Here is a 24,146-nt window from a genome sequence, read left to right as displayed (position 1 = left end):
ACTAGAAACAATATTCTTGCAATGCCACTCTCATTAATGAAGGAGCAATCGAGGAATACGCTAAGCGACACTCCTACTTGCCACAGTCTTCAACCTATGTTAAGAAATACCAAGAGTATCTAAGGAAAATAGCGAAGCTCGCACAGTCTGATAAACTGTAACATAGGCCATCCAATCCTAAAAGATATGTGCAAATTAATGCCTATTTTAAATGACACTGAATTCGGCAAATTTCCACGTAAATTATGGATTCCTCAATTTATATTCGCTTTCAAAGTGATCACTTATTCAATAACTTTACTAATTCGTTACACGACTACGATTCCTTTGTAGCACAACACATTCCAAGCTGTCATCATTACAGACGGGGTGTATTCCTTTGCCATGTATAACTACCCGCCCAACGGTATTCAATGGTCAGCACCAACCTCAAGGTACTAGAAACTTCACTAAGCTTCGCGTTAATTGTATCGGGAGGATATCCAGGAAGGCTCCGCGGGTGCATGTAAGCCAACTCACCATTGGCATTTTAAGAATTAGGCGCATGTTTTGGGAGGACGGGAGGAAAAGTTGATGTGTGGAGGTTAGTGAACAGGAACCTACTTCACATGTGACCTTTAGGAGATATGGTACAGCCATAGTCAAGTGGTCAAGTCAATGAAAAGCCAAAGAATGGATTTTCAGCTCTAAGAACTATAAGATATTCATCAGGGCCCGGTTGTACGAAGCCTGGATAGCGCTATCCGACGGATAAATCCTTATCCAGTGGATAAGTCGATGCTGTTATCCAATAAATTTATCCACTGGATAAGATTTATCCGTTGAATAGCGCTATCCAGACTTCGTACAAATGAGCCCTGAACGTAACTCTCATTACCAAAAACGTCTTTTTTCAGAGATAATTACCGTCGTTTCTGGAATTCTCGTGGGCTACCTGTGGTTGGATGGAGCGCTGGAAAGAGACATTTCTATAATGTTCCGAGGTATATGTCATGAATGAAATGCAATGGAGAACAAAAGCATTTATAAGTGTTGTAAATCTTAAAAGTTTTAATTTTCTAATCACAGAAGTTATCTATACGCAGCTTATAACCCCCTCCCTTCCCCTATTTGAATTCAATTCTTACATCGACTGATTTCCTTTAACTTTAAGACATCTTTCTAATCCATTATAATAATTAGATCTGGAACTGTCAATATAGAGAGCATTGATAGCGAAAAGGGAAGCAAAGTCTTCGTCGAACGAAGAGGCCCGAAGAAGTATACTCACGACCTTGTAGGAAAATGGTTCTTCCGGCTAGAGATGTCAACAGGAACTCTCAAAGCAGAACAGCAATGTAAAAGATGGTTCAAGATGCAGCCTGATCCACGGCCTTTTGTTGAATACCTTGAGCCTTGCCCTTGTACATTCCGTCAAGCCTGGTGGGACGAAAGATTCACGACTAAATCAGATTCGTGGTGGAACTTAAAGTCTGAATCGTGTGCTTACTCAACATTCACCTCTGTTGATGGTTGGGAACAAAAATGTTGTTACTCTAATGACTGGAGAAGCTGGGGGGCGTTAATCGTAGGTCATCCAGGGGGAGGCACACCTCACCGTTACGGCCGTTTTTATAAATATGGGGATCATCTCAAAAACGACCTCCAAGGTCATAAATGGTGCTGTGTCGAGTCTTCATTGTGTCATTTGTACTACCAGAGAAGACCGTCAGGCGACTGTAGTCAGTACGAGCTGCCCGAATGGAGTAAGTATCACTTCATTTCAATAATCAGTATAACATTTTTGTATTTTTATAATGTATAATGGTAAATGAAAAAATAAATGCATACTCAAACACTATGTAGGTGACATAGGCATTTTCAAGTACCTATGTCACCTTACTCAATATTTTCAGTATTGATTCTACATGAAACCTTGTCTTCGATACAGGTTGGATGTGGGGCGACCCTCACTTTGTCACCCTTGATGGTAAAAACTACACATTTAACGGTCTTGGTGAATATCTGATGCTGGATGCAAAAGACGGCTTCTTTCAAGTTCAGGCGAGGACCAGACTCGCTAAAGGAGATGGAACTGCAACTGTATTTTGTGCTGTCGTGACGCAGGAGAGAAATACGAGCAAAGTGCAAGTCAATTTATAAAGAGAAGGTAGAAATATAATTCTTTTCCTGATACAGATGAACTATAGTTATTTACTTCAGATACATTTTTGCAGGTAACATGACACTTTTTGTCGATGGAGAGAGCTTGGATTACTACAGTCTTACCAACCGATCCACCAGACTCAATGGCTCTGTCGTTGTCTCCCGTCCTAAATACAACACATTCAGAGCAACTTTTCCATCTGGAATCTCGGTTACCGTAACAGAAGTAAAGGGTGCCCTGTCCATCTTAATAGCAATGCCCAAGTCATTCAGGAACCAGACAAAAGGGTTGTTAGGAACCTGGAATGGGAACCAAACAGATGACCTGACAACACCCAGTGGAGATGTTTTACCAGCGGATGCAAGCAGTAGGGATATTCACTTTCAGTTTGGACAGAAATGTAAGATATATCTTGTAGTTCAGTTCAGTTTAAAGTTAATGTTTTGACACTTTTAATAACAATTCTTACTGTATCTCAATATTTTCTTACTTTTGAAAAACAGGGCAAGTAAACGAGAGTACTTCGCTTTTTACCTACCAGTTCGGGGACAACGTCTCCACCTTTTCAAACACTTCTTTCGTGCCCATGTTCATAGACGAACTCAAATTCTACAATAACTCTCTGAAGAAACAAGCTGAAGCTACTTGCGAAGGTGACATCAACTGCTTGTTTGATTCTGCTTCAACCAAAGACGTGTCTGTTGGATTAAGTACGAAGATTGTTGGTTCTCAATTGGTCAACGAATCCAACACACTTAGTAAGTGATGTAGGACTTACAAGCTGGCCTCCGGCTGATGCTTAAGCAGGAATGGAATTATGGATTGGCTTTTATTTTCTTTCAAAGCTTAGTGCATGGTTCGGTCTAAAGGTGTTTTCATCTGCCTTTTTTTCGTCTCATTGTCATTAAATCAAGCCTCGCAACAGCAGCAGCAACAACTTATCTTGCAATATGTTGCAAAAATGTCTGCATCAGTTTGAAAACTACATACCAATCAATAAACATGATACTACGATACAAAGTTTTGTAGCCATGGAAACTAGATATTGATTGCCAGCGCAACTGAAAAAATACGATTGATAATTAATGATCGATAATAGTATGATTTGTTATTATAATTAGTGTTCTTTTGTTTCCGTTTATTTGTCAACAGAAAATTCTCCACCTGCATTTGGAAACGGTTCTACACATATTGAAGCCAAGGTCAACACGACTAAGCTCGAAATATTTGAAGCCAAAGACCCAGATGGCGATACAATGGAGTTTTTTGTCACAGGATTACCCGACAATGGTGTTATCAAAAAAGGCAATTCAGCTGTAAACGTAACATGGAATGTTACAATCGATTCTGTAAGTCACACGCTATGACCTTACACTTTGAACAATTTGGATCAATCTCTCTCATTAATAATAATTTTACGAATTCCAATAATTACAAAACAGGTTGAGCTGGAAGTGATTGTAAAGGATAGTAAAGGAGCAGCCTCTGTATTGAGGCCGGTGCTGCACGTCTGCGCATGTCACAATAATGGCGACTGCTTGACAAGTGACCAAGAAGAAGAGGATCGTAATAATAGTCGTTTTAGTATCATGTCTTGTCAGTGTCCAAGTGGTTACACGGGTCGATTCTGTGAGAGTGATATTGATGCATGTGAGGTCAATATGAACCCATGTTACCCTGGAGTACAGTGTAAGGACTTACCAGCTCCTGCTAATGTCACCGGATATGAATGTGGACCGTGCCCGTCTGGATTCTCGGGACAAGGAGATTCTTGCTCAGGTACCTAATTCAAACTGCTAGCACAATCGATTAAGGGAAATAAGTTGCCATTCTTGTATCAAACTTGTATTTCCTAACTTTTCGTGTCATTGTCATTTATGTTCTACGACAATACCTTAATTCTCATACCATCTACATATTTGATAGACATTGATGAATGTGATACCTCTTCACACGGATGTATTCAAATCTGTGCCAACACTCCTGGATCCTTCACGTGTGATTGTAGACGAGGCTACCTACTGAACAGAGATGGCCACACATGTGATGGTGAGTAATCAATTAACACTTAATGACTGGTCCCGAGGGAAACAGTTAGTTTTGTTTCCCAAAAAACATTGAGAATCATGGGAAACAAAACTAAGTCGTTTCCCGAGGAATCAGTCTTAAGTGATTTGTAATATAGCATAAGTGGTACTTATTAAGGCTGACTCCCTGTACGGACCACCGGCTTTTTAAAAAATATCCTGATATAAGATACGCTCAAGCAGTTCGTTTCAGTTTTTTTGTTTTGTTTTGTTTTGTTTTTTGGTTTTTTTTTTTTTTTTGAAATTTCAACAAATTCTTGTTTTTTATCAGGATATTTTTCTTCGCAGAAGTCTTTGAATGTAGACAAGTATGTGTCTCCAATTTCGGGTCTTTTGAATCTTTTCTTCCAATATGCCAGCAATTTCTTTTCGGGACAAATCAGCAAAGCCAGACGCTACCATTTTATACGACTCAGATAGCGAACCTTTCAACAATCATACGCTTTCAACAATCTATAACGTGCTGTTAACTTGCAACGAAGGTCGCCGGTAAATACTGGCGTGTAACTGTAGTAAACTGTTGCCCTCTGACGTCATACTCAGCATCATTAAGGCATGGCTCTCAGATGAAAAACTGATTAGCTATATCATAGCCAGTTTTCTACGAATCCTCCCCAAACTTGGCAAGTTAATGTCTTTTGTGAAAAGAAGGAACCTTAGAGCCTTGGTTACCATGGAAACTAAGTCACGTGATCACAAGGCCGCCATCTTGGATTTTTAAACAAGCCGTTTGTAAACGTACCGAAACATCTTTAAAAGTCATGAAAATGCAGATTACTATTCATATTTGCAATACCTATATGGATCTAATTGGATATCTTGGAAATTATTTTAAGTTTAATTTTTAGAATATTTTCTATTTTTTCCAAAAAATTAAAAATATTATAAAAATTAAACTTAATATAATTTCCAAGATATCCAATTAGATCCATATAGGTATTGCAAATATCAAAAGGAATATGGATTTTCAGGACTTTTGAAGTAGTTTCAATACGATTACAAACGATTTTTTTTTAAATCCAAGATGGCGGCCTTGTGGTCACATGACCTGGTTTCTATGGTAACAGATATGCGGTAATTGCTTGCCTTGAAGAATTACTACTACGAGCCAAATTTTGGAAAGATTCATAGTAAACTGTCAAAGATATGAATAAATAACTGATTTTCCATCACTTCCTCAAAAGAGCCATGCCTTAATGGTGCTGAGTAGATTTTGCAATGTTGTCCGCTGAGAAACTTTTGGCAGGAAACAGTTTTATTGTTAGATGTCATGTGACCACGAATCAACCAACGAGAGAGCGAGCATTAGAGGAAAACATTCCAGCTATGTAACAATGTTTCATTGTTTGATGATGAATTCATTTGTTTGACATGCTGTTCAAATAACCACCATGGTACATTTTTTGTAGACGTGAACGAGTGCGATCCAGCCAGTGACTGCATGCAAGGATGTGTGAATACCCAGGGTAGTTACAGATGTACCTGTGACAAGTACTTTACAGTAGATCCTACCAATCCCAAGAGATGCATACGTAAGTGATTGTAGTGGAATAGAGTGAATAGCTGTAGTGTAGTTACAGATTTACCTGTGACAAGTACTTTACAGTAGATCCTACCAATCCCAAGAGATGCATACGTAAGTGATTGTACTGGAATAGAGTGAATAGCTATAGGGTAGTTAGTTACACATGTAATGACGTATGACCTTTTACCCTTAGCGGAGTCTCCCTGTAAGGATGGTAACCATCAATGTCAGGATATTTGTTACGTCTCCAATGGAGCTCATCACTGTGCATGTCGATCTGGATACGAACTGCAAAGCGACGGAACGTCTTGTTCAGGTAATTGTATACCTTTTGTAATCTACACCAAATCCGAAATGATTATAAGATATGACGAGAATTTCGCTAATTTAATTCAGAGAAGAACTCAGATTCCCAGAATAAAATTGTACTCAAGATGCAAATTTTGAAAATCATCATATTCAACGATAAAGCGTATAAGCCAGTAACTCTTTTCATTTCCCTTTTTTAATTTTGAAGACGTCGATGAATGCAAAACAGGAAAGAACCGGTGCAACCAATTATGCCAAAATACGATTGGTTGGTACGAATGTGACTGTGTGTCTGGATTTCGCCTGGATGCTGACAACGTCACATGTATTGGTGAGTTATCCAGATGTACATCCCTAGCGTTTGCAATCTTTTTTATCTGAGACCGTAAGACTTTGGGCTTTTAGACATTCCAGATCGGCATGAGATATAAATTGTCAGGAGCAAACCATGAAAAAATGTGTACTTCTTTTCTTAGATATTGACGAATGCATCGAGTGGACCTTCAACTGCTCAGCCTCGCTACGATGTGAGAACACTTATGGTTCTTACAAATGTCAGTGTGAAGAAGGGATGTATTTGATTGACGGCAGATGTCGAGGTTGGTATAATACCTTTTACAGGAGAAGTAGATGTACTTCTCTATGCTGTTTATTCTATTTCTCTTAAACCGACTGGATGTCGCCTTTTAATGGGTTCAAAAAAATTCAAACCATTTATCCATTGTTTTTTTCCCCAACCATTGTTATAACTTTTGTCTCATACAATTTTCTTCATTTTGTCAAGAACTTGACGAAGGGGAGAAAACACCAAAGCCTCCATTGCCTCCACCAGAACCAACCCCTTCAGAAACAGACCTTCGGAATTCTATCAATATCACCATCAAAGGATTGAACATATCTGAGGTTAGAAACTTCTTTATTGGTTCTCACAAGCAACACTGCCTCCTAGTCGGTATATCATGTGTTTTACATGAGCCATATTTTCCATATTCAGGAGAATATGCGAACGTCTTCGTTTATTCGTATGTTAATTACACGTAAATCTTTGTGTTGAATTTGACATATCCGCCAGTCCGCCAGTGGTTTTTATCTTTTTAATTGAGTACATGACGAAATCTGTTCCATGTTGAAATTCCGTCATGAAAAGGTGCCTTTTTGTTTAGATTAAGTGATCAGGCAGATAAATGGCTGCACGCCTTTTGTGTATTTGGAGTATGTGACTCCACACTAACATGGCTTTGTAGAGTATGTAACTTTTTGACTTGACTGAATAATGATAAAAATACTAATACGCATTATATCTTGTGTTCTTTCTTTTTCTTATGAAATGTTCTATCTTTTCTTATGTCCCAAAACAGTGGAGCCAACCAGTGGACTTAGAATTTAAGAAGGCTGTTGCATTTGAAACAACTGACTTTTGTGCGAAGAACAAAGCCTGTCTATCAAAAACTCGCACTGCAAGATCAAGGTGACTCGCAGCCTTTCATCCATTCATTTATAAAATGAAGATAAATTCAGCATTTTCTCTAATCAACTATGTTTGTTCATATTTTCCTTTATAACAATTTTATAGGCGTTCATATGACTACGTCCTCTTCACAAGTGATCAAGTTCATCTTCTGCCAGGTCACCCAGTGCAGTTGTCTTCTTCGTCCATCCCTGATCACGTGATTGCTGCTGTAGCATTCTACGTTAATTTCCCACCAGGAGTCGCCATTGGAGTTACTGACACGGTCGATGGGAATCTTCTTGTTGATATCGTGAATGGATCTCTCGCTCGTATCGGCAGAGCCATCAACAAGACTATACTCTCTTTAACCGTGCACATGGTTGACCAACCTTTTACTACAACAAGTGCTCCTACCAATGAAACAGAAGTACCAACGACGCCAAATGATAAACTGCTTTTCATTATCATTGGTGGCTCAGCTACTGGGCTCATAGTTATGATAATTATCATTGCATTGGTTATAAGGTCAGTTCCTGGCCTGTTTGTTTGTTTGTTGTTGTTGTTAGTTTTTTTTTCTTTTTTCTTCTTGATAAAGCAGAAGAAAGTCACTGCACTAATGTTCAAGGATTCCAGGACCGATTTCTTGCTTTTGGCTACTTTAACAGCCAGTTCATAACAGATTTGTTCTTTGAAACAGTAACATTTTGTTTTTACGACAGGGCTATAAAACGCAACCAGGATGCTTCAGCAAAGCGGCAAGTAGCACTGGAAATGAAAAGCCCTCATCACGCCATGCTTGAAAAATACGATTTTAAGCAGGCCTTTGAGATGGAGAATCGTGCCATGGAAACAGATCATAATGATTAGTAAGTGGAGTTAAGTGGCTACATAAGAGCAACAAGTACAAAGAAGGTAAATTAACACCGTACCATAGGTACGGTAGTTAGGTAGTTTAGTAGAGCTCCATATAGCAAGAGGCAAGCTCACCGTTCGTCTCGCTTTGATGCAAAGACACGGCTACCTTGCAAGACTATTCAGTTTACTCAAAGTTTTCTCATTCTATATCATAGCAAAAGCAGGTCATGCATGGGTCAGAATTTTAGGATTCAACGGCTCTCAAAAACATCGTACTGCAAAAAGATCGTTGTAGTGAGCATTGTTAATCAGTCTATTTCTGATTTCAGACTTGCAGTATATTTTGTATTCTTTAGTAAAAGCCTTTCTTATTCGGTAGACTGAGATGATAATGACTCGCGGTTAACTAGTTCATTGACTTTACTGGCTGATGAAAATCAATATACACCTTTACCGCTCCCCCTCCCCACGAATGAGGACGTCTGCATTTTCCCTCTCTCGCCTCAATTTCTAAAATACCCGACAAAATTTTTCAGTGTCTTATACCCGAGCTGTTTTAAAAATGTCAAGCTTAGTCCTGTTTTAAAAGTATAAGATTGGTAGTAGAAAAAATAGTACTATAGTAAGAAGACGATCAACCAGTGCAGCTTATTCGTTTTAGAAGCAAGCCGTTTATTCATTAAAACAAAGATAGTAACCACAGTTAACGTGAACTAGTGTTTATTATTATAAATTGCCGTTAGATCAAGTTTACTTTCTTCATTATACTCCTTTTCTTGAGATGTCCAAACTCGCTTTGCTTTAAGGCATGAGTTGCTTTGGGTAAGCCCATTGACCGACAAGCAACGGCAGCATCTTTAACATCCCATTCCTTCTCACATATGTTGCCCCATCCGCCAACGTACAACATTTCAATTCGGCCATCGTTGGGGAATTTTCCTCCAGTAAGACGAAGCCGGGGAAGCTAGGGCCTGTGCCTTCATCACATTCGCAGTTCAGTATTTATAACCTGTATGTGTTTGGTAGGTGTGAGCGGGAAAAGGTACCATGTGTTGAGATTAGCAGGGGGTGAATCCCGAAATGAAATCCTAGAAACGTCCCAGATAATATTCAATGCGACCTTCAACGTCGTTGGAGAGCAGTTGGATATTGTTTTCGTCTGGAAGCCTGCATAAAGCCTGCATATAGACCCCTTGCATTAATTTCCTAGAGGAATTGTTCTGGGGGACAAAACAATAGGCCGTCAAAAAATCCATTGTTTGTCCACCCAGAACAATTCCTCTAAGAAATCAGTGCAAGGGGTCTATATGACAAGGGGTTTAGAGGGCTTTAACGATGGCCCCCTGTGTCATTGAACATGGCAGAAAAGAATAAAAAAACAATCACGTGAGGAAATAAATGCATAATTCTTTTATTTTTTTCATCTTTGTTTTTATTTTATTTTATTTTTTGATTTGGATAAAACTGGCATGCAGGCTAACTTTAAATGGTTATCTTACACTGAAGATACATATACTAGATATTTCTATACTTTTGACATTTACATGAGGAAATAAACTCAATCGTTTTTTGAAAAGAGCCGCCCTTTGCGTTAAAAACGCTTATAACGACAACGCTTTTCTTTTCGACACACTTTCCGAAAGGAAATGACCCTATCCCGCACTGTTGTAGTTTTTTACCACCTTTACCTTTGGAACATCTAGCTCCCTTGATTTGATAAGCAAGGCTACCATGAGGCGTCAATCGGGTATAGTTATTCACCTCTTCTTCTTGGCAGAGGTCTAGATGATTTGGTATCTTCTTTCGCTGTTCTGGAAGGCTGAAGCTTACTGTTTCTTTGGCCTTTAAAGCCTTGAGCAAGTCACCAGAAACTGTTACCAATCTGATTGCTGGATTTTTCAAAACTCCCTTCTTTGTTACCATGATTTTCGCTTCTTCGTCACTCAAAGGTCTCCAGGGAACGATATTGTTGTAATCGCTAGTAGCAATGTTGTTTCTTCCTTTGTTCTTTGTATCTTGTACTGATGCATCGCTTTTAACTTTACGCTTTTGACAATCGTTCGACTGATCTGTGCAATAAAAATAAAGAAAACATGAGTAATCATTGACAAATCTTTTGTTAAATATCTAATATGACGGCCATGCCGTCACAAGCAAAATAATAGTGACAAATCTATATAGAATTGCAGCCATTGCTAACCTTTCTCGACCTGGGAAACGGTAAATGGTAGTTCTTGAAGCAGAAGCATGGTCACCATCAGCAGAGAAAGGAACTGCATCTTCAGTGTTAAGATACAACTCTATGGAAGAAAACCGCCCATTGTCATGTTGGCCAACAGTACACTCACTTTATAATATACGAGGTCATTTGATTCATTCTTTCTGTTTTAGAATCTAATTAAGAATTAATCACAATCCTTCTCCAGTTAAGATAGAAATGTCTAAATTTTATGTAACTTTTCCACAAGAAAGTTAGTTTCGTAAAGTAAATTCTGTTTGTCATTAGCAACATAACAAAAGACTGAGCAATACAAATGCGTAAAATACTTATATTAACTTCTCAATTCAAATTGTGGAGCACAACATATTATAACCATTCAGTGGCGACCGACCTGGCGTATTTGCTCTTACTAGAGCAAAGTATACATCGAATTCTCTAGATTTAAGTAAAGCAAGACGTAGAGTATTCTACTGATCAGTAATTCTCAGTCAAACATTTGAAATCATGATTGAAAGCTTTAAAGTAGAATCATAAGAAAAGAACTTAATGAGAATCACCTTGAAGTTGTAAGTCTCAGACAGTCCTGCGAGAGATCACGTTAGTGAAGAATGAGAGACTTAGGTTCGCTTTAAAAAGAAACGCTAAAGAAAAGACGGTCCTTCATTACGAAAAAATCTAAATTCTTTATTTCATATCACTTAGTAGTTAATCGCTCCGCCCCGCCTTGAGCGCGTTCATGATTCGTTGTCAAATTTGACTTGGATAACCAGTTGAATAAGGTTCTCCAAATTTCACCACAAGTACATTGGATTGTTTGCTAATGGGCCACACTAGCCCAAAAGAGAAGAATATAGGGAATTTAGATGCAAAAATCTAAACAACATGGTAAGTAGAGCTTAACTAGCGTAGCACCTTTTTTTAGAGATAAGTTAAGAGTCACTCGTGGCTCATATTTAATTCAAAGCTCAAATTGCTATTTGCTCCTAATTGAGATATGGATAATGTTTCCATTCAGGGTGGTTTGCCCTAAATTGTTCCATTATGGCTTACCGGAGGACAACTATTACCAATGGTATTTTAAGTAGAACTGAAAACTGATGGTCATTTAGAATGGTCCCTTTTAGCCTGGGCGTAATGTTTCTAGACACCATCAGTGTCATTCTGTTGAGAGTGAGATTCTTAGTTTGAGCTGTATTTATTCCTGTGTCTTCTGATGCGTAACCGTTAAACAAAGAAATGACACTCTAGGGAATAGCATGTGGTCTTAAATGGAGACACATCACTCCAAGTTAAAAAAAAATTATTTGGATATATGGAATGCTAGATAAAAGATAGTCTATCTTTGATTTATTTTCTTAGTAAGATTGATTGCGAACAAAAGGATTGAAATCTAGGGTCCGTCCATAGAATGACGTAATCGTAATTGTTTTTTGTTGTTGTTGTTGTTGTTTTTTTTGTTTTGGCCAAAGTTTGTTTCTGGCCATATAGTTGGTGATAATTCAACGAAAATATTGATATGTATTTCTCTGCCACCTTAAAAGCTGCTCATTGCTAGCTTTCACTTACCGTCATTTACCACAAGTTCAGTTCAATAGAATTCTTCTGGCTGACAGCATATGGTGGTCAGTGTTTGACCACCATTTGGAGCTAATAATGAGATTTTTAAAAAATTCAGCTGATTGAAACCTAGAAAATCTCCTTAATCGCTATGCTTATATATACTATCGATAATTGATATTTTATTTACATGAGCACTTCAGTTGACAACTTTGCCAAACATTTACAAAAACAAGTTTCTCCAAAATTTCATTTTATTTAGTCTACACGGAAACTTCGATCCTCGATTAGAGTAGAAATGATCACTCGAATCAGTTTAGTGTTTTGATTTATTTATTAACGGTAATTGCTGTTTGAAGACAATTTTTCGTATCAGTTCGTTGACTTCAGGGTGGTCATTGAACAGTATCAGGATTAACAGCAGGTATGTACGCATGCCCAGTGCCGGCATAAGTAGCAAGGTATTCCATTGCATCCTGGTTCTCGGTCTACCATTTGATCAAAGTCTTTTTCAATGTCATTCCTCCTCCAATCTGGAATTATATAATACAATATACATAACACTTCGTAATTGTCTTTACTCATACTTTTTATTAAGCAAAATGGCACAGAGATCTTTTTTTTATAATCTACAAAAACGAATATTGTGTACATTCTTTCCATAGCACCACTTTTCACTTCATACGTTAAAAATTTTCTTGTAAGCGTTATATCTCGAAATCCATGAATTGCTGACAGCTGCTAAAAAACAGTCTCAGATGAAAGGTAATCAAGATTAAGTTAAGATACTGTGCTAGCCGTTTTTTCTTTCTTTCTTTTTTTTTTTTTTTTTCCTTTCTTGTTTCTTACAAAATGCATTGGAACTCAGACTTACGTGTTCTTTATTGGCCAATTTTCTAAAATACTTCAATTTTTTTCTTCAATTCTAAAGTCTAATTTTAACATGTCTTTCCCTTCTTTTTGGAACGAGAGACCTTCGAGTATAACGCCGCGCAAGAAATTATTGAATTTCATTTGCAAACAGGACGACCTGGTTCTTACCGTTTTCTTGTACCTGCTGACCAAAAGGAAGAGCACAGGTCATCGCAACGGTCATCACAAGCACCACCAAGGTAAGTTTGTTGAACATTTTGGCAAACTCTTACCTTCTTTCTCCACGTTTTGAAATTTTGCTATAAAGCACAGCTACAGCGATGGTCTTTTAAGGGATATTGCAAAAACATTTGCAATATTTATATGCTTCGAATAGTGGTACCACACGCACCATATGTTCGGACAAGAAACCAACATGGTTAGCCTCTAAGAATCCCAGCGGTTAGAGTAGATAAGGGATTCTTCATGATATTTTAGCTCGCTTTCTACTCAGTTCTTTAAAGGTTATTCTGAGTTTTCATGTTTTCCTCCAACTAGAAGTGTTGTTTTCCATTCACTGTTTTCTTTGCGCGTTTGAGCCGAAATCACCTGGAAAGCAACCGTTCTAGGAACTAAAATTCCAATCTTATCTAGTGAAAGAACCACCAATGTAAAATATATATTACTAAATCCGTTCATTCATTCCTGATTTTATTCATAATCCAATTGTCATTGACAGGATATTTTTTAGCTAATTAACTTTTGGTATGCGGTGAATTTTAAAGTAATTTGTTGATCAACATCTGAAGCGTATTTCTTTGCTGCTAATAAAAGCAGCGACCAGCTGTGAGCATAAGTTGGTTGTCTTAAAATCTTACGTTATTACGTTCGGGGAAAAAAAACGGGAAAAGAGTAAAGACAAGTCGGCTAGAAAAATACACAACGTTTAAACATTTTGCGGACATTGATGTGTATGAAGTGTGATATGTGTATGTGTGAGGTTTATAGGGTTAATTTGTAAACCTAACGTTTGCAAGGCCTTCCAGTCATCCTGTGCTTTATACCACTGGAATGAGCAGATTTCTTTTTTATTCCTTGCTGACTGAATTTCCACCCTGCTCCTCCCCCTCATCTTCCTTCCCCCTCCCCTGTAACACAGGGCCTATATCTATGGGGAAATCAATTAAGAGTGTTGGCAGAGTAAAGGTTTCCCCCCTAATATTACAGGAATATATTCATTGTGGTTTTATTAGTTTCACAATGCAAAAAGTAAAAAAAATGTGCGTACTCCTTGTACAATTGAACGTTTTCCATTATTCATCAGCATTTTACAACCTGAGGTTTTAACTTGCTCATTGCTTATTATTGTGGGCTAATACTGAAATCATGTGACTTGCGTGGCTTAAAACTAATAGACTATTTAAACAAACTCTTACCAAAGGCAAGGGCTTTTAGAATTTGAAGGTTCAAGAAATTTCTTTTTCGTTGTTGCTAGTTTGTCGACTACAATCTGCAATCCAGTAACTAAAACTATGTAACCCTATGTAACTAATGTATATAAAACCTCATTCAAAACGCATGGTTACATTGGCGGAGATGTGAAACAAATTACCTAATTCTGGCTTTGCCTACAAAAGACTCCTGTTTTCAATTTGAATGGAGTCGCTAATAAAGATGCATTTTGCAAAGTTAAAACTTGACAATAGCTATTGAAAAAAAAAGACTCTTATCTTGCTCACCAGATAGGAGTATCTAAAACATAAATTTGAGGAGCAGAAACTCCGTTATTATAGATGAAGTTACCTTTAAGAAGTGCACATTAAAGTGTGCAACATACATGCTCATGTGTGCATTTGGTATCGTGGCTTATCTGTGTCCAGAACATCAGCTCCTAAATTATCGACGCTGAAGTCTCCATGCTGCATTTTCATCTCTATTTCCACTTGCTTCTTGATGGCTGCGGAGGAATTTTCCCTTGATTTCCTTTTTTTTTCATAAAAAAAGAAACAGAAAATGATTGATGAACCATTTCGGTTACTGGGAAACTCATAATCAAAGATACCATAAATTTGCAAGTATAAACCACAAAAAGCGTGTTCTTCAAGAGAAAATATCCATGTTTTTCATACGTTCGAGTGTCTTACCAGGTAAGTGACATCGAAAAATTCAAATTACGGCGTAGGTTTATTTATGATCAGCTATAAGTTGATTAAGTATAATGCGTACGCATATCGCGGGCTCATGTTTTGCCAGAGAACGTTTTGTGTTCCACACAGAGCATGCTTCATGGGAAATGAATTGCCGCATCCGATCAAACATTTCTTTAACTACTAACTTTCGAGAAAAGCAAAAACACAAGGCTCTAAAGTAAAAATACTTGGCGAAAATACAAAGACGAAAAGGTACCTCTGCTAGCAGATTGGAATGGAGGCTTAATAGAGTGAAATAATGTCTCAACATTGTGAATGTGCGTGTTAAAAGCCTTGTACTCTTGACCAAGATACTGACCTGATAATTACAGCAACAATGATGATGATCAAAATAACCCCGACTACTGATCCACCAATGATAAGAAAACGGATATATCCTGGTTTTTCTTTAGTATCTCCGATATCAGCAGGCTTAGTATTGGTAGGTGTAATAGGTTTAGTGGTGGGTTGGTTGGTTGTTTTTTTAACCATGTATACGGTTACAGAGAGTATAGTCTTGTTGATGGCTCTGCCGATACGAGCGAGAGATGCATTCACGATATCAACAAGAAGATTGCCATCGACCGTGTCAGTGACTCCAATGGCGACTCCTGGTGGGAAATTAACGAAGAATGCTACAGCAGCAATCACGTGATCAGGGATGGACGAGGAAGACAGCTGCACTGGGTAACCTGGCAGAAGATGAACTTCTTGTGCTGTGAAGGTGATGATTTGCTCGCCGTCGGAACGCCTGGAAAAAAAATTTATAAGTTGTTTTGTTTCTTCTTCTTATTTTTCGTTCTCCAGTTAATTCAATAGATTTACCTTACTCTTCTCTTGGGTACAAAGCAGTTCTGAGCTTTAGCACAGAACTCGGTAGCTTCCTTGGCCACAACGTGTTTGAATTTCAGTTCTTTTTCGTGGTCCCACTATGGAAATATCATGTCAACATTAATTCTCACTATCGTGATTCATTTATCGCTATAGTTCACTAGACCTATACTCTAGATCTAGGCGAACTAAAGGGCGGATCCATGCAGATTTTTTTGGCGGGGTTCTAAAACCTACATTTAATATGTGACGTTATTTTTGGTGCTATACTAATATACACATACAGCATATAGACTTTTCAGTTCGTGTTACTATTGATATACATTTGACTTTAGATTTATAGACCTGCATATGCTGGTCATGATTTTCAGTTTAACGGGATATTACAGTATTAAGATTCTTTGTAATATATTGTACGGTTGAGAAAATTGGAGGGACCCCAGGACCCCTCCCCTGGATCCGTCCTTGAAGAGGACTTGCCATTCGTTGCTAAAAAGATAAGCCTTGATCTATACCTACCTCAGTGATGTTAAGCCCTTGGACAGTAACATTGACAGAGTTTTGGATATCTTTTTCAGATGGTGGTCTTGGTGTTGACGGTGGACGAGTAGTAGCTGGTTTATCTGGTTCTAGAATAAAACAAATATATCACACTTATTTTTCCATATTAGCACTTCATGTGCGTGGTCCACAGGTCATTATAGAATTGGAAATCACAACAAATTTGAACAAAAGATAGGGAAACCATGTGTTCTTTATGTTACTCTGTGATACCTTGACATTCAATCCCATTCCACACAAGGCCTTGTCTACACTCGCATTCGTAGGAGCCAATTTTATTACGGCAACGCATATTAGCAGAGCAGCTGAAGGTCCATTCCAGGCACTCGTCAATGTCTGGAAAATATAAGTTTAATATGCAATCTTAGGCTCAAGCCAAACGTCGAACTCCACATGAGCCGAACCTAATTCATGGATAACAAGGCGGTCTTCTTTGAAGCCATTAGGCTCGGCTGAAGTTCGACGTTTGAAATGAGCCTGTGCACTCTTGCTTAATTTATTTCTATTCTTACTTTCCCGAAGAAATCAATAAGACTAAAAACTTTGCCTGAATCGTAGTCAACAGCAAGTGTGCGTGACAGAATCTAGGAGACAGGAGAACAAGGTTGATGGAAAAGAGAAGGAAATAAGAATACGTACACCCTCCTTTTCTCTCTCTTCCAGGTCCTCAAAACCCTATCAATATCATTCGTTGACCAATGACACACCACAGAAATAAACGAGCAAGTTTGTTATATCTTCACTTACCGACGCACGTCACGTTGTCAGTATCCAGACGATATCCAAGCAGCAGTTAGGCGGAGTCGCGAAGCGCCGACAATGCCAAAAATCACAAGTCGAAAAAACCCACCCCCCCTGGGGTTTTTGGGGGTCGGTAACCCGCGGAACAGGGGGTCTTGCGCGATCGGCCGACACGCGAAATGTGCCTAACTGCTGCTCTGTTGGGGTCGCAAACAGAGGTTAAAATATCCTTTAGATATACGATGCATTAGTAGAGTGTACAGAATCCCATTGTTTCGGCAACCACTTTCGGCTACCTTTTTTTGTGTCCCAAAAGATGCGTATGCGTGTCCCAAAAGATGTGCGTGTCCCAAAAGATGCGCAGCCGCGTCGTGCATGCGTGTCCCAAAAGACGTGCATGTGCTAAAAAAGTGTCTTAGAATGTCGACAATAAGGTTAAATCTTCGTTAAGGATGTGTGGAAACTATTTCAAAGAGTGTCTTAGAATGTCGACAACGAAGTTAAATCTTTGTTAAGTATGTGTGGAAACTATTTCAAAGAGTGTCTATAGAAGGTAGAGGCGATTCGCCTCCCCTTCCAACTTGCGACCAACCAGGACCACATTCGTAGTAGTAGCCAAAACCTTCTGCTCCTAGATATAGACATGGACTCCCAAAAGAGTATTTCGACTACATTGCAAGAGATGGGTATACGAGCAAAGAGTAGAGTGTTGGCGCATTTGCTGCTGGACAATGCATGCGACGGGAACTTGCTGCCGAACATATCCAACTGCGACTACCTACGCAACAACGAAGGTACTACCAGTTTGCAGCCGCTGGAAGGATTGCCGCCATTCGTAGACGACATATTCGTATATGGTTTCGTTGCAGAAGAGAATTTGTATGGCAAGAAGCTGCTCTGCAAAAATGCAAAGACAATAGTTGCACAGATATCTACGACAGCAACAGTGGCATTTGGTGGGTTTCTGCCCACGAGTATCGTACATACCTGCAAGCAGGGAAAGATCGTAGAAAACATCGAAAAGATAGAAGAGCGCTCCAATGCCAAAGGCAAATGGTATGGAATACACAACACAGATCCTGCTGGATACTTCGTGGCCAAAGTAGACACTTCGGAGCTGCAAATAGAAGATGTCGGGGAAAACGTACGCAAATTTTCCATGGCTTTGTATGGGCAAGGATATGGCATCTACTCCGTGGACTACACACAGGATTTCTCCGGTACTTTGGACAGAGCTGCATTGGTGCGCAGACTGCGGCAAATGGGCTACAAAGAACAAGGAGAAGTTGGTTGGCGCAACGGTACCATTTTGGACAATACGCATGCCGTCGGGAACCATGTTTGTACTTGGATGGAAGACGGAAAGAGAACCAAAATATACAACAAGATAGTGTCGAACTTCGAGGCCGGAGAAGTGCAAAACCCAGTAGGAGCGAAGTTGGCAGAGTACGTGGATTGCCCCAACGACCATTTGCGTAGAACATTCCTGCACCCCGATGTGCAAAAAAGAGGATGCACCAGAGTGGAAATATCCATCTACGGCAAAGACTTCTCCAAATCCCACACCAACGCTATTGCGGAGACCATAGAACCTTTGCAGGACATATTCGTAGTACAGCCGCCAAAGAATTTGTGGTTGGCTCTCGCAGAACACTTGGATAGATGCTGCTGCATTTGCTGCGAAGAGACGGGAGAAATATTCCTAGCGTGGTACTGCCACGCAGGAACGGGTAGGATAGCCGGAGTGCGAGTTCGTGGCAACGACAAATGGGAACAATGTGTACTTTGGACCATAGCAGAGTTTGGCCTGCGCAAATGCCCCATATTTCGCATAGATGTGCTTAGTATGGAACCTGTGGAAATAGCTCCGCTGCGCTGCTACACGAAAGACTCGCCTACGGTATTGGCGGAGTCCAAGTTTCCCACTCGAGTGCATGCAAATGCCCCCACCATTGCCACGATGCTACCCCCAACGGAACACGTAGAGTGGATATGGCGTACGAAGAAGGCACAAAGGATCGGAGTAGAAAAGAGTCTCTTCGGAATACTGGAAGTACCTACGGACCGCAGGATCTCCTTCCTATCCAAAAGAAAACGAGAACAAAGATTGGAAGACATACGGGACGATTTGGAAGGCGACGAGTGGGTCGAAGCCACGCAGAGATACCACGCAGAGCTGTCGGAGCAAAAGCAAAACATCCTGCGGCAAAAGGAAGAAGACAGGAAAGCCATAGAAAAAGAGTTGGAAAAATATAGGAAACTATTGGATAGGATTTCCAAAAGAACAGACAATCTGCGTAGATTGTTCTTTGGAAAAGAAAGCCCGTTTGGCCCAGAGGCGCCCAGAGCCAAAGTGCATAGGATGGACCAAATACCCGCAGGAGACTACAAGATACTAGGATATGCGATCCCCAGAGACTTGGATGCCAACTGGTTGGCAAGAGGGCACCGCGTAGTATTGCGGAGGAATAGAGAAACGTCTGTGGCATGGGCCACGGAAGCCCTATTGGAGGCATTTGCAGCTGGAAAGTTCGAAGCAAACGGCAACATACGCACTGCCATACCCGGAGAAGAAATATTGCTAGAGTGGAAAAATGGCATAGCAACTGTATTCGTACCGGAAGGACCAGGCTTGGACACATACCACGAGTTGGCCAGAAAAATAGACCACAAAATGCCGCAGAATCCAGGAAAGCTACTGGAAGTTCCAGCGCCACCGAACAAAGAATGTACGCAGGCTTTGCGCATGCAGCCGGGCGAATACCAATGCTGGCGCTACGCCAAAACCACCTACAGAAAAAAAGAAAGGACAATATTGTTCCTTTCCGAGCTATGTTCGGAGTGCGTATTGGAGGGCTGCACGGTAGAACATGCAACCACTCCGGTCTGGGGACACTTCTTGGACGAGCAAAAGATAGACTGGACATCTCCAGCGCCTTTGTATTGCAAAATAGGCAGAGAAAAGACTACCAAAGCAAAGAAGAAAGACAGAATAGTGCACGTCTCCGCAAAGGGTGTCGATCTGGTAGACGCCCTTTCTACTCCATCTCCGGAATCTTAGAAGGCCTCTGTGGCCGTTCGTAGTAGACAACCTTTTCCACTGGTTGCTGCATGCGCGCCCAAAGCAATGCTCCAATGCCAAAGATGGCAAATACTATATTCCCGGCTATTTGCCAGTCTATCTTCGTGGATATTTCCTCCACTTCGTCCTCTAGGTTTTCCTCGCTGTAGTAGCCATCCTCGTCGCTACCAGGCGGTTGTATCTTGGACGACAGCTCCGCACGAAGCTTTTCTAGATCGTCCACGCGGTCTAGCAATTCTTTTTTTGTGGTTGCAAGTTCGGCCAGCAATTCCTCCTTTGCTTTTCCTAGGTCGTCCAAAACAATGGCAAAGGAATCCTGCACTTCTAGAAAATGCTTCTGCAAATCTGTCGTAGGTGGCGTTTCTGGAATTGCAGGCGTCACATTGTTTTCCTGCTCTATCCTGCGTATTTTGGGAATACCCACACCATACTTCTTGGCTACCTTTTGTAGCCCCATTCCATTCTTCCTGTCTTCCAAAAGGTCTGCGATCTCCTCTTTGGATAGTATCTTGGGTGTGGCCATATATGTAGGTAGATACGGAACATACCCTATGTTTGTCCATGGAATACCCTATGGATCCATATGGTAGATACCTGTTTGTCCACAGATATAGCATGTATTTGTACATAGCCATAGGCATAGCTGGATACATGCTAGGAAAACAGCGCACGATAGAAATCCTTTTGGATGTGGTAGGTGGCTTGTACAGAGCGCAGGAGACAATAGGCAACATTCGAATTCCGGGCTACGTAGCTGCACCATTGCGCGTGGCCCTACAAAGAAGGTAGAAGGGGCCTCCATTCTCTTCGGGCATTTTTGCAGACCTTCTCCAAAAGGGGTCTTAGTATTTATTGTTGATTGTTAACGAACAACAATAAAAATAAGTAGAGATCCAAAACTCTTGCGCAAACCAACGCACATCTTTTTGGAACACGCATACACTCTTTTGGGGACACGCATACGCTCTTTTGGAACACGGATTGGTATCTTTTAGGACACAAAAAAAGGTAGCCGAAAGTGGTTGCCGAAACAATGGGATTCTGTACACTCTACTAATTACCTCGTCTTTTGACAAACTTACTTCTACCATTATGCTCGCTTTCAGGGCTCCTAATTCTTCTATACCTTTTCGGAGAGTCCTTTTAACCTTCCTTTCTGACTGACGCCAAAACTGTCTAACGTCAATCTCACCGTTACCGGGTATTGACACCGTGCTGAAGTTGCTTTGGGATTCCATCTATATAATAGGAAATATTTTATACCTAATACCAAGCACTTTTTAGGTCGTCGTAGTCGTACTCACAGTCCTGACAATGCCAAAACAATTTAACCTTAGTCTCAAACTTCTTACCACATCCACAATCATAACTGCTCATACACTTCGTCTTCATTTTCAAATGCTTTTTCAAATCCGCTTCTTTCTTAAAAGTTCTCTTACATTCTTCGCACTCCATATATAGACTAACATATTTAAGTGCGCTGTTGCCCTCAACCACACTTGGAGTGGGGGGTCGTCCGTAGGTGGATTTTTGACGCGGGTCTTACCCCGTGTTGAGATTGCGCTGTTGCCCTCACGGGTAATCCTGGCGTAAACTAACATATTTCGAGTGCGCTGTTACCCCCACGGGTAATCCTGGCGTAAAGTAACATATTTCGAGTGCGCTGTTGCCCTCACGGGTAATCCTGGCGTAAACTAACATATTTCGAGTGCGCTGTTGCCCTCACGGGTAATCCTGGGGGTCTCATAGGGAATGAGGGCTACGCAAACACGGGTTAGTGACTTTAAACGGGAAATCCTCGTGTGGTCACTGCGCTAGAACCCCCATTCCCTATACTACTATCCAGGACGACATTCACAGTCGTACCAACCAATGGTATTGCGACAGTCCTGATTACAGCGATTCTTACCTGTTGTGCATTCATCGATGTCTGAAAAATATCAAGGGTGAGAACAACAATTTTAGATCACCGACTATGATGATTATTGATGTTATAGAAACAGACTATGACGACTGTTATTGATGTTAAAAGTTATTAATGTGAGACAACATCTTCAAGGCTGATAAAATATCCTTGGGAAGCAATTTAAAGATACAAGCGCACGATACCTTAGACACTTACGTAGCCATCGTTAGTGTTGTCACGCAAGTAGAATTTTTAGGGGAGCAAGATTTGCGTGACAATTCTAACTAACTTTACCTGAGCATGATTTATTGTCATGTTGAAGTTCGTATCCAGGTCGACATGTACAGTGGTCCGTCCCGTTGGAGACGTAACAAATATGCTTACATTGATGGTTACCATCCTTACAGGGGGCTTCCGCTATGGAAAAAAAAAACAAGACATACCTCATTACGTATTACAGGGAGCCAATGTTTCAAAGTAGTTTTTTCCCAGTAAGGCCCTGTGAAGGTTACTACCTACAGCTATTCACTTTATTCCAGTACAATCACATATGTATGCATGTCTTGGGATTGGTAGGATCTGCTGTAAAGTACTTGTCACATGTACATCTGTATTTACCCTATAGCTATTCACTTTATTCCAGTGCAATCACATATTATGCATCTCTTGGGATTGGTAGGATCTACTGTAAAGTACTCGTCACAGGTACATCTGTAACTACCCTATAGCTATTCACTCTATTCCAGTACAATCACTTACGTATGCATCTCTTGGAATTGGTAGGATCTACTGTAAAGTACTCGTCACAGTTAAATCTGTAACTACCCTATATCTATTCACCCTATTCCACTACAATCACTTACGTATGCATCTCTTGGGATTGGTAGGATCTACTGTAAAGTACTTGTCACAGGTACATCTGTAACTACCCGGAGTATTCACACATCCTTGCATACAGTCACTGGCTGGATCGCACTCGTTCACGTCTACAAAAAAGTACCATAGCGGTTATTAGGAAGGCACGAAACAATTTATAAAAAATATAATGAAGAAGTACTCGCCATCACATGTGCGGCCATCTCCATTTAGCACATAACCATCGTTACAACCACACGTGAATGACCCAGGAGTGTTGGCACAGATTTGGGTACAGGTTTGTGAAAAACCATCACATTCATCAATGTCTATTAAAAATATAGAAATGAGAATATTAATGAAGATAAATTGGCAAATAACATTTGTGGAAACTCCTTGGTGCATCATTTATAATACTACTAATCAGATTGCATGGAAGCAGTGGTATATTCGACAATATTCCACGAGGCCTAAAACATCTAGATAGAAAATACAAGTGCGTCATGAGCTACTCTATGATATATCACTCAAAACCATTGTATAATAAATTATGTTAGCACTTTGAGTCAGGTACCTGAGCAAGAATCTCCTTGTCCTGAGAATCCAGACGGGCACGGTCCACATTCATATCCGGTGACATTAGCAGGAGCTGGTAAGTCCTTACACTGTACTCCAGGGTAACATGGGTTCATATTGACCTCACATGCATCAATATCACTCTCACAGAATCGACCCGTGTAACCACTTGGACACTGACAAGACATGATGCTAAAACGACTATTATTACGATTCTCTTCTTCTTGGTTGCTTGTCAAGCAGTCACCATTATTGTGACATGCGCAGACGTGCAGCACCGGCCTCAATACAGAAGTAGCGCCCTTGTTGTCTGTGGCGATTATTTCCAACTTTACCTGATTAAAAAAATGGCAATGTTCAGTTGAAGCTTAGCGTCAACTACAGAGAAAGTTTTTCCACAGAG

At 40.1% G+C, this 24,146-nt stretch overlaps 3 protein-coding genes across 7 annotated transcripts in view; 1 reads left to right on the top strand and 2 right to left on the bottom strand.

Annotated features, from left to right (window-relative positions):
* Nucleotides 1-9,786, top strand: part of LOC116304977 (uncharacterized) — a 28,194-nt gene extending 18,408 nt beyond the window's left edge. The window contains 17 exon segments of the mRNA XM_089040746.1: nucleotides 334-434; nucleotides 897-983; nucleotides 1,183-1,745; nucleotides 1,931-2,149; nucleotides 2,217-2,546; nucleotides 2,650-2,904; nucleotides 3,299-3,495; nucleotides 3,589-3,925; nucleotides 4,073-4,195; nucleotides 5,643-5,765; nucleotides 5,952-6,074; nucleotides 6,276-6,398; nucleotides 6,544-6,666; nucleotides 6,852-6,970; nucleotides 7,426-7,535; nucleotides 7,641-8,042; nucleotides 8,237-9,786. Of these exon segments, the coding sequence (XP_088896872.1) occupies nucleotides 334-434; nucleotides 897-983; nucleotides 1,183-1,745; nucleotides 1,931-2,149; nucleotides 2,217-2,546; nucleotides 2,650-2,904; nucleotides 3,299-3,495; nucleotides 3,589-3,925; nucleotides 4,073-4,195; nucleotides 5,643-5,765; nucleotides 5,952-6,074; nucleotides 6,276-6,398; nucleotides 6,544-6,666; nucleotides 6,852-6,970; nucleotides 7,426-7,535; nucleotides 7,641-8,042; nucleotides 8,237-8,384 (3,483 nt within the window). The 3' untranslated portion in view covers nucleotides 8,385-9,786.
* Nucleotides 9,760-11,142, bottom strand: LOC116304992 (uncharacterized). Its single transcript, XM_031714812.2, has 2 exons — nucleotides 10,573-11,142; nucleotides 9,760-10,441 (listed from the first exon to the last, which is right to left on the bottom strand). The coding sequence occupies exons 1-2, from the start codon at nucleotides 10,649-10,651 to the stop codon at nucleotides 9,888-9,890; spliced, it is 633 nt and encodes a 210-aa protein (XP_031570672.1). The 5' UTR covers nucleotides 10,652-11,142; the 3' UTR covers nucleotides 9,760-9,887.
* A 1,323-nt stretch (nucleotides 11,143-12,465) lies between these two features.
* LOC116304951 (uncharacterized) overlaps nucleotides 12,466-24,146 on the bottom strand; it is a 27,993-nt gene continuing 16,312 nt past the window's right edge. The window contains exons 28-39 of one of the 5 annotated variants that reach the window (XM_089040739.1): nucleotides 23,742-24,078; nucleotides 23,374-23,496; nucleotides 23,176-23,298; nucleotides 22,607-22,729; nucleotides 22,316-22,336; nucleotides 16,797-16,919; nucleotides 16,542-16,651; nucleotides 16,017-16,120; nucleotides 15,511-15,942; nucleotides 14,806-14,985; nucleotides 13,192-13,611; nucleotides 12,466-12,683 (exon numbers count right to left, since the gene is read on the bottom strand). In XM_089040739.1, coding sequence (XP_088896865.1) covers nucleotides 14,844-14,985; nucleotides 15,511-15,942; nucleotides 16,017-16,120; nucleotides 16,542-16,651; nucleotides 16,797-16,919; nucleotides 22,316-22,336; nucleotides 22,607-22,729; nucleotides 23,176-23,298; nucleotides 23,374-23,496; nucleotides 23,742-24,078 — 1,638 coding nt within the window. In that variant the 3' untranslated portion in view covers nucleotides 12,466-12,683; nucleotides 13,192-13,611; nucleotides 14,806-14,843. Of the gene's footprint in view, nucleotides 12,684-13,191; nucleotides 13,612-14,805; nucleotides 14,986-15,510; nucleotides 15,943-16,016; nucleotides 16,121-16,541; nucleotides 16,652-16,796; nucleotides 16,920-21,488; nucleotides 21,715-22,315; nucleotides 22,337-22,606; nucleotides 22,730-23,175; nucleotides 23,299-23,373; nucleotides 23,497-23,741; nucleotides 24,079-24,146 lie in introns of those variants that run through there. The other 4 variants (XM_089040740.1, XM_089040741.1, XM_089040742.1 and 1 more) reach the window with 4 other exon arrangements.

Source organism: Actinia tenebrosa, unplaced genomic scaffold (assembly GCF_029948245.1).
Source record: "Actinia tenebrosa isolate PJP-AT-01 unplaced genomic scaffold, QUT_ActTen_1.0 PGA_scaffold8__29_contigs__length_14323225, whole genome shotgun sequence".
NCBI classification, from domain to species: domain Eukaryota; kingdom Metazoa; phylum Cnidaria; class Anthozoa; order Actiniaria; family Actiniidae; genus Actinia; species Actinia tenebrosa.
The sequence above is the reverse complement of the archived record's forward strand: the minus strand, read 5'-3'. Positions and strand labels throughout refer to the sequence as shown.